Raw genomic sequence first — 10,122 nt, 5'->3', positions numbered from 1 at the left:
CAAGGTGAAGATCAGGGAGTGGATCGACGCCGGAGATGCGCAGCACCAGCGGCTTGGTCCTCGACACCGGAGTCTGGAAGAGAGAGGTAGGCTGCGTGGGTCGAGCGCCGGAGCCGGAAACCGCCTGGCTCGTGCGTCGAAGCCAGAGGTCAGTAGGAAGTGGGGAAGGAGGGAGGGAGGGAGGGAGAGAGAGAGAGAGAGAGAGAGAGAGAGAGAGAGAGAGAGAGAGAGAGAGAGAGAGAGAGAGAGAGAGAGAGAGAGAGAGAGTGTGTGGCAGTGGTTGTAGTTATTTAATTGAGTTGAGGGTAAAATGGTCATTTTGTGTTAAATTGTGTGTGTAGGAACAAAAATCTGTTGCTGGGGTAAGTGAGATAATTTTTTGTTATTTTGGTGCTTTGGGTCAAGGACCCTATCTTTTTTATATGATCTCAATTTGCCTAATATGCATCTCTTTGATATGATTTTCTTGCATAATATAATATTTTGATATAATTTCACTTTAATTTGGAGTAGATCATATCTCATATGAAAATATGAATCTGTCTTTGCTCTCAGCAAGGAAAGAACCAACCAATTTGACCATTAAGAAAAATTAGTCGTTGAGACCAATTTTTCACATAATAAAAAATTAGCCATTGGAAAAATTAGGGTTGAGTAATTTGCAATTCAAAATTTAGACTTTTTAGCGGCATTGCATTGATCTCCTCTTTTGGTTGGAAACCTGCATCGCCATTTCTTGCCACTAACTTTGATGCAAACTTGTATAGCCCCTAAGTGCAGTTGCTAGAAAACACCAAATTGTGTCATTGGAAAATGCTAGGGTTACCAGTTGGTTTGATAATTACCGAATTGACTGAGTACCAACTGAATATTTTTAATTCGGTAAATTGACTTTTCTTAAACTGAAATAAAAAATCACAAAAAAAAAAAAGTTGGTTTGGTTTTTGTAAGTACCAAACTTTATCGATTATCTGAATATTAGCTATATATTATAGTTTCCAATACGTATACATGTATATTAAGAAATATATGCTACATATATTCACAATATTTTTAACATTATTACTACTATAGGATTAATAGTACATACTTTTAGTTGATTTAGGACAGAATAATGCTAGGTGAAACATTTTTTTGAGTACCACATGCATCTCACATTATGTGGCATAGTCACGTCATATGGAATCCTCTAATAGGTTAGGCTTTGTGCTACATCAGCTGCCACATAAGGTGAGATGCAGTTGGCGACTAAAAAGATTGGTTCACCTAACATTACTCCTTAGAAAATAGGTCATGTATTATTATGTAATCTAGTAAAAGATAGTTAGTCGATAATTGGTAACTCAATTTCAAAACTGAAAGTTTTTGTTATAAAATTGATAATACCTATAATTGAATCAAACCAATTGAGCTGCAGCTCTAAAATTGTTTATACCAGGTCTTAGCCAAGTCTACCACCAACACCCAGGTATGAATTAACTATTAAATACATTGTTAAAAACATGAAAAACAATCACATCGTCGCCACTCTAACCACGCCATACTCTTCCATCATCAGCAAGAACTCCACCCTTGATAACGCAACCAAGACAAACCATAAGCTAGCCACTGCCGTTGTAAGAGAAAAACAATTTAAAAAATGGCCACAATCATGCTTAATGTTAGAAGTTGTAAAACGTCAACAATGTGTCTCGCAAGCCTCAACTCTTAAAGACAAATCCCTAACAAATTAGCCCATGATATGTTTTTCCTGAATCCCTAACGGAGCTCTTATAGATACAGTTATATATGTCTAAGCCACTAAAAAAAAAATAATAATAAATAAATAATAATAATAATAACAATAATAATAAATAAATTTTAAAAATACTAATCATTGTAATTCTCCGTTGTTAAAAAAACACCCCTCGAGTAAGTTATAAATTTTAAAAATACTAATCACTGCATGATTCTAATTTTAATATAATAAGTCAGGCGTTGGAATGAGCCTTCCAACTTGGCTGGGTTCCAAACCCCTTCACAAAAAAAAAAAAAAAAAGAACACCCCTCGAGTAAGTTATTAAGTTACAGAAGTGTCCCATATAAAGCAATGGATAATCTGGAGTGGGGACTATAAATCGTCTCTGTTATTCCCCCGCCTCGTTCTCGTTCTCTTTGTTGGAGACTCCATCGGTCAGGAATGTCAGGATAGCAATCCACAAAATAAATATCCAAAACATATAAATAGTAGTAGAAGCAGTTTGCTTCCAAAGCAAAGCAAAGCTAGACTAGTTCTACAGCAATGCCATACTTGGTTCTCCACAGCCCACCACTCGCGTCCTTCCCTTTTCACCTTCCATCATCAAGGTTCCCAATTCAGACCCAGAAGCCAGCGGCCTGGATTCACCAAAGAAATCATCATGCGGCTCTGCTCCGCGGCATAAGGTGCATGGCGAAGCCGCGCAGAGTGGCAATGGTGGCTAAGCAGATACAGAGGGAGCTCTCTGACATGCTCTTAACAGATAAGGTGTTGCAATACGCTATTTTGCCTGAGGTTTCTTTGGGTGCCGACCGCTACCTCTCTTCTTTAACCACAATTAGTGATGTTGAGGTCTCTACCGACTTGCAGGTATAGCCATTTGAATAGGTTTTGGGTATTCTATTCTTTTGAATTGTGATGAATTATTGTTGTGGGTTTTATGGGTTCTTGAGCTGGTTTTGGGTGTACTACGTGTCATTTGCATAATGTTTCATTCATGTGATGGTGTTTTGGGAAAATGGGAAAAAGAGAGTTTCGAATTTTGTTGCTTTTGCCTTCTGAATAGATACCCATTTACTGTGTTACTGGCTTTATGTTTTTGTTGTGGATAGTTTGGAGCCCCTCATTTGCTCTCATTCCTGTAGAACTCGGTAGAGTAACTTATTAGGATTGTTTTTCGGAGAAAGGTTCGAGCTTTACTTGTTACGATCCTTTGGAAGGTGGGTCGTGCTTTGTTTACAGTGTGAAGCATAAGAAACTTGACATGAAATAAATACATTTCAAAAAATAGTAAATGATTGCTATAGCTTCTGCCAATGGAGGAAGCTAAGTGGTATCATTGAGTTGGATTATGATGAGTTGTTTAGTGGTTTTGTGAAACTTTGAGATTGACTTTCATGTGTCAACACTCTTTTCTTATTGCAATCTGTGTTTCTTCAATTCTCTGAATCTGGAAATAGATTTCAAATAACTCTTAGCCAGAGCAGCATTGCATGATTTGATTCCAATCCCAAGCAATGGTTATCTTAGTTATTTTGTCAGATGCATTTTCAATTTCTTTGACACTTCGAATCACAATAACAAAATGTGCACAAATGATTCACTAGAACAATATTTCCAGTATGTCTTATTATTTTTCTGGGACAATAAATCCTGGTCCATTTGAAACAGTAACCAGAGTATAGGTGTTGCTTTCTAAGTGATGCATTGAATTGTATACTCTTTTCAATTGCACAGTTTCCAGTACAATCTCCTAAAACAATCAAGCTAAACTCCTTTGATCACAATGATTAAGATCCCTCAAATGCTTATGTAGGAAACTATTTAACAGGTAGATCAAAACCTTTGTGCATGTTAAGCTGTAATGATATATCAGTTTATATGTCCAACTACTGCATCACTTTTGGCTTGTAAAACTTCTAGTGCAATCTCCTGAAAGAGTCATAATAAAACTCCTTTTAGTGCACATTAATAGGTGAACTCCTTATTTCCTCAGTACCATTCTCTTTCCCCAAGTGATTTCCTTGACCATTATTATACTCGACAACTTCCTACGGTAGCTTATATTTATTGCAGTCATGCTTTATGTGTGAAATTATATGTTCTCCAAATTATTCTTCATTAGAATACTTGTGTTAGAAGCAACCATAGATTTCAATTTACTGGTATGGTAGAAACTACATTTAATTGTACAAGTTCTTTGGGCTCATTATTGCTATCTTGTTGGCCCTTCACTGATAGGCAGATTAAATTCCTGTCTGTATTTCATGATTTTCAATTTTCATCCAAAGAACATAAATATAAAAATAAAATAAAATCCTGGCAGTAGTATGTGAAACGAGGAAACTGGCAAAACAAAAATTTCCCTACCTGCTGCTTCCTTCAAGTTTTGGCTACAGGTGGTTAAATTACAGGTTTAGTTAATTAATTTATTTCTTTGATTACAGGTGGTTAAAGTATTTGTATCCGTTTTTGGCGATGAAAGAGGGAAGGAGGTTGCACTTGCCGGGCTAAAGTCAAAAGCAAAGTACGTCCGTGGTGAATTGGGAAGGCGTATGAAACTGCGGTTAACTCCTGAGATACGCTTCATAGAAGATGAATCGTTAGAGAGAGGAAGCAGGGTAAAATTAATCATATATGCTTTACAAGTATCATTATCTATACATCTATAAGTTGGGATATCAATAATGTTGATCCCTTCTGCATCTTTTCCATGAACTGAGTTTTTAGTTCTTATATGGTGGTTTAACATGCTAGGCTGTCCATATAAGTTTGGTAAACACTTAAGCAAGTCTTTACGTAAAGGTTGACAAGGTTGATTGTTTATTATGCTATTCTGCTCAACCAAGAGTAACTCTTCAACTCAAATTGTTGTGTGGATCATGTCCTGTCAAACTACCTCAACCTTAATACTAAATAGATTAAAGCGGGGTGTGTTGTCTTACCGTATTATATAGGACATTTTCAAGTTGAGGATTATGATATGGTTAATACTCTTACGTTTAAGATCAAATATTAGAGTATACCAGTATCATGGATTTCCATTCTTTTTTTGGTGAACTGTTTGTTCCAGAAAGTGGCAATATTATTTAAAAAGTTCAGCTTTTGCACCTGAACTTTTTGGTGTCGCTTTGAGTGTGTAAAATCTATCCCAAATACTCTTGAGAAAAGTTTGGGAGAGTAATCTGTAGTTCCATCCAAGTCTGTGCCTCAGAAACAATTAACTGTGATGCTTTCCTTGATTACTTAATGCAAAAGTTTCCCTTGAATTTTAGTCTAGCAAAATGTACAAAAGACTTATCATATCTATGTTACTGTTTAATATTTCTGGTTGTAGTTTAAAGTTTAAAATAAAAAAATGAAAAGTATTGAGTTTCCCTCTGGGTTAGATTATCATTGTATGAGCATTGCCAATGAACAGATGTTTGCTTTTTTAATTATTGGTTGGCTATCTTGATTGTATCGTGCTTGTAGAATTACTGCTAAGGTCGGTGTCTATCCATGCTGATTTGTAAATGTTTAAACATTGTAGGTGATTGCAATATTAGATCGGATAAAAAATGAGAAGAAGGTTGGAGAAATTGAAGATGAGGAGGAATTGGAATCATCCAACGCACCTCAGGATGATAAAGACTGGGAGGATGATGAACCTGATGAAGACATTATATACATAAAGTAGTTTGTCCCCTACTTGCATTTTGCTTCTTCAAATTGAGGCATGGATTTGCTTATCCCCAGGTTTGTTTTATCGCCACAGAGTTCCATTAGCAATAGACATCCATATCAATTCAATCAATGTTGTGTTCCCTTCTGGATCTGTATCTAATCTAGGGATTATGTTATGCTAGAATTTGGATGTTAGGATGATGTGCTTAGTTTGGCATTCAAAGTAAGAGCGTTGTAAGTTTGAGATATGAATTGTGTTTGGGAAGTCAGAGATCTCTGAAGACCTGTTCCTCATGGGGTTATGTTGGTAATTGGGATTGCTTGAAAACATGATATGGTCATGTTGCAGGAACTTTATTATGGATAGCAGCAGTAAATAACATGTCATTTACTTCATCTGATGCAGGGTAGTACCATCATAAGCCACGGTGCATGCTGGACAGAAACAACTCTTCGCAACTGTGGCCATCATCTGAACGAGCGTCTACCATGTCACACCTTGTAAAAGTACCTCTAATGCTCTTATACTTTTCTTCCAGTGTCTTAATTATTTGCCTTTTGTTTTGTTCAGTCTATGTAGGCCTTTTGTGACTTGAGTGCTAGATAGTCGAGGAGTTCCCAAAAATGACAATACACAAGTTGTGAATGGAATTGTCATTTTGTAGGCCTTGGGATTTTCTTTTGTTTGTGTTGTACTATCATGGATTATATACGTGAACTGGTTTATGCTAATGGTGCATGAGGCAATCCACTTATAAGACAGCATGTGCTGCTTGATTGACTAACACTGTTTGTAATCTGCTTTAAATGCTTATTATCATGATCTCTTAGGTTTGGGTTGTATAAGAAGAGGCTGTTTATAGTATTTGTTGTTCTTTTCTCAATCGAACCAAAAACAAAAACCTGAAAAGTTGGTGTATACCCTAACCCTTCAGCAAAGACTGATTATATCAAGGAGGACTTGAAGAATTCATATGACAGATTTAATTATAGTAATGACACTACAGGTGCCAATGTATGATGTATAATGTATAATGTTGGTATGTAAATGCCCTTGGGTGCTTTTAAGTGGTATACTCTGCCGAGGATTGCATTGCCGTATCTGCGAACAAACAACTTCAATCTCAAGTATAGGTAAACTGGAGGGTTTTGTTTTTCCTTAATTCTTTTTCTTTTTCTTTTTTAACCCCACCTCACATGTCTCAACACATGACCTCCCAAATGAAAAGTCTTTGTCTTACCACCCCACCAAACACACAGAGTAGAGGTGGCAACAATGGAGTCTCTCAAAGCTGTCATAAATCACCAATAATTTCTTTATGATTGCTTCATGAAGCAAGGGAAGCGACCTTAGACCATGAAGTTAATATATGCAAAGCACTGAAGCAGTGTAAAATATAGGTAGCATCCTGACCCTTTCAATTTTCTTTACAAGCTTCTTTACAGGGAAAAACTTCAGTTTTCTAGGATTCAGGGTGTGAGGAATGATTGTAGGCACATTGTTGATACCACACAACTACAATAGGATGATGTCACTTAATGTATGAATCCGACTGAGAAACAGTACCCACCTCGTGTAAATTCACTAAATTCAAATAAAATGATTATGCACCTCATCAGGAGCTTAATATGCACAACACCAGCGCAAAGAGGCGATTTAGTCATTCTAGCTTAAACCACACAATACTAAATCAATGATCAATACCAAACAGATAAAACGCCTTATTGATCAAGGGACCATTACCCTCATAATTTCACTATGAAATGGAAATTGATGTGCCGTTACAATAGGCAAGGCCAACTAAATAAACCATCCTCCAAGTACTGAATTCATATTTCTCAATCCAAAATCAGTACCTTGCAGTTTCAAAGCAAGGTTTTCATAATCCACAAAAGCTTTAAGAAATGAAATATTGGTACACTCCACCCTTATGCATTATTTCTATCACAAATCCTCATTCACAACTTCTGGTTGAACACATCTTCAGTGATGAGCCTTTGCTTCAGCCTTCTGATGAGATTTAGCCTTGGCCTTGATGAAGAGAAGGAAAAGAAATAGAAAACAAACATCAGTAGACATCTTTTGATGATGTGCAAGTGTGTCATGTGCATGTCTAAAGTTTAGGGGGAAATCATCTTAAAACAGTTTTCAGATATGATTGATCAATGGAACAAGCAAGCACAAGATTGTCAGTCCATAACAATCAAGAACCATATAGGAAGTGAGAAATGCAAACACAAGAAAGAATTAACTTGATTCAGCCTTCAGTATGTGCACCTATATCAGGTTAAACAGCCTAAAATTAATAACGCTTCAAATTACATTGCTTATCCACTACTAGCTCTAATAGGCAAAAATATATACTCAAACCAGATTGGCTGATTGATTTATCTTGGCATGTAATTTGAAAAAGTGACGATACAATAACCTATGGCCACATTTTAGATCCTGTTGGAACCCAACGGCATGATACGAAAGAAAGACTATTGTCGTAACTTTGTAATTAGTTTTTTTTCTTTTTTTCCAAATAGAATGTATACTGTAGGAATTCGGTGGGGTTCAAACCCACCCCTTGTAATAATAAATCAACGGCATACCACCTGTTTACAGAACACTTCACTTATGAACAACCCCTCTTCTTCCTAATGGATTTACAAAGACATTTGAACATTTATATCAACAGTTCACCTAACTTGAGGCCCACCTATACAACCTACATTGGTACCTAGGCCTGCCATATTATCAAATCTAATGATAATGCATGACAGTGCTTAAACCTTGTCTTGATGACTTGGGCTGCTAACTGGGAAAGAACAAACAAACAAAGCTTAGACTTCTCTGTAAGCATATCAACATATTATAGGTATTGATATGACTTTTGGGTTTTGATCCACCGAACCCCCTTAAACACCCTTAATCACCAATATTCACCAATCGAGTTTGGTTGCAGCTTGAAGCTCATGCCAACCAAGGCAAAGGTCAAGAAGACAAGAAGAGGAGAGTAACCACAAGATATAAAAAAGATGGTCTCCAGAAAAGCTGTGCGAGTGGCTATACTAGTGGATGTAGACTGTGATGATGTTGACATTATAATGGTTACTTTGAATTAGATGGTCAACAATTTGCGTTGGCATATAGTTGCAAATAGTTTCAAGTTTGAATTGCCACAATAAGGCTGATTTTCATATCAAATTTCGAGGACTTGGATGATAACACAAGGAAATGACCCATAACTAAAATAGCACAGGACAGAACTGGTACAGCATCAAGAAACACCAGCAGAGTGATAAAAAAAAATATCAGCGAGAGACAACAAAGCTTTTACAGATGTAACAGAAAACTATTATTGATTATTGCTACTCTGAGGTGAAAAAATTAGCTTTCTACTATGCATTTGTCTGGCACTACTAAATTCGTCATGGATTTTAAGCTCAGTTCCATATGAAATCTGTATCCTTAACACATCTTAAAGCAACACTGATGCTTATCAACGACTATCTAAGAGAATATGATTTACCACCACACTTTTAATTATTTTCATAAAAATTTACCTCCATTGGTTTCAGATATATACAATAAGAATAGCTTTCTGCAATTTAGTCAATAAAATATGTATATTTATCCTGATTGTTTGACTACTAGAGCTTTCTCCTGAAAAATTCATTCACAGATTGACATATCTGAGGGCAAGTCGAATGCCAGCGCTTCTAAATTTAGAAAATGCACTTAGACCTGTACATGTATCCATAAAAACGTAAAATACATGTCCAGGTCTAAGTGCATTTGTATGGCTTTGCAGATAAACAGGACCAAAAGAACGCAAATTATCGATCAAATCTAGACAATTATCACTCATCCCAAAATTAAACGAATCTCATAAAGATGTGAAAACAGTGTGCACATAATTTGCAAACAATATGTGACAATAATGAAATATCTAAAAATAAATAAAAAAAATCCCCGAAAAACAAGAAGAAGAGCAAAAGTGGGTACCTTGAGGACCCTAAGCTTAATGCTTCCATAGACGAGTCCAAGAGAGAATGCAGAAGCACGAGCCACCTGCCAATTCCCAAAACCCAATATTCCAATTACATTCAAAATTCAGAAACCCAATATTCTTCTTCTTCATTTTTCACCAGATTTGAACTACAAAGTAGGTGGATCCAGAGAAAAGAAAATTACCAAGGCGAGGGTGCTGGTTCCAGAATAGGGTCCGGCAGGCGGCGCCATTTTGTTGCGGAGACTGTGCAGCAATTGACGAAGCGAGCAAGAAGAGAATCTGTAAAAACCTCCCAAAAAGTCGAAGTTTAGGGAAGCCCTACTACCTTTCGCTGCCTTTATATATCATCTATTCGCCGTCGTCCGTCTTCCTTCGCCCCTTGTTGGCCCAATGGCGTAGTCAACCAATCATACCACAACACGCAAGCTCTTTTTTTTATTTTTTTTTTGGAGTAAAATGGACACACCCGAAGCCCGAAAGGTTTTGTTTGCATCCCTAATTTTTTTTTTTTGGGAAGACTTAGGTCCAAACTATTGTTCCGCTTCTTTCCTTCGGTGACATTTTAATTTTCTACAAAAATATCTGTCCAATGTACTTGATGTAAACAGCTAAATTGCTTATTATGATGCAATTCTATTTTCTTTCTAAAGAAGATGTCCACGTGGTTGTTTTTGGAACACTTTTTTTTTTTTTTCTCTCTCTTTTCATTACTAATCT

General features: G+C 36.5%; 2 protein-coding genes across 2 annotated transcripts; one reads left to right on the top strand and one right to left on the bottom strand.

The window, feature by feature from the left end:
• The first annotated feature begins 2,110 nt into the window (after positions 1–2,110).
• Positions 2,111–6,247, top strand: LOC112172913 (probable ribosome-binding factor A, chloroplastic). Its single transcript, XM_024310414.2, has 4 exons — positions 2,111–2,608; positions 4,186–4,359; positions 5,271–5,476; positions 5,811–6,247. The coding sequence occupies exons 1-3, from the start codon at positions 2,282–2,284 to the stop codon at positions 5,415–5,417; spliced, it is 648 nt and encodes a 215-aa protein (XP_024166182.1). The 5' UTR covers positions 2,111–2,281; the 3' UTR covers positions 5,418–5,476; positions 5,811–6,247.
• An 857-nt stretch (positions 6,248–7,104) lies between these two features.
• Positions 7,105–9,748, bottom strand: LOC112172914. The gene is made up of 3 exons (XM_024310415.2): positions 9,588–9,748; positions 9,399–9,464; positions 7,105–7,436 (listed from the first exon to the last, which is right to left on the bottom strand). Exons 1-3 carry the CDS (start codon positions 9,633–9,635, stop codon positions 7,389–7,391), a joined length of 162 nt encoding a protein of 53 aa, XP_024166183.1. The 5' UTR covers positions 9,636–9,748; the 3' UTR covers positions 7,105–7,388.
• Between the last annotated feature and the right edge of the window lie 374 nt (positions 9,749–10,122).

Source organism: Rosa chinensis, chromosome 6 (genome assembly GCF_002994745.2).
Source record: "Rosa chinensis cultivar Old Blush chromosome 6, RchiOBHm-V2, whole genome shotgun sequence".
In the NCBI taxonomy this organism is placed as follows: domain Eukaryota; kingdom Viridiplantae; phylum Streptophyta; class Magnoliopsida; order Rosales; family Rosaceae; genus Rosa; species Rosa chinensis.
The sequence above is the reverse complement of the archived record's forward strand: the minus strand, read 5'-3'. Positions and strand labels throughout refer to the sequence as shown.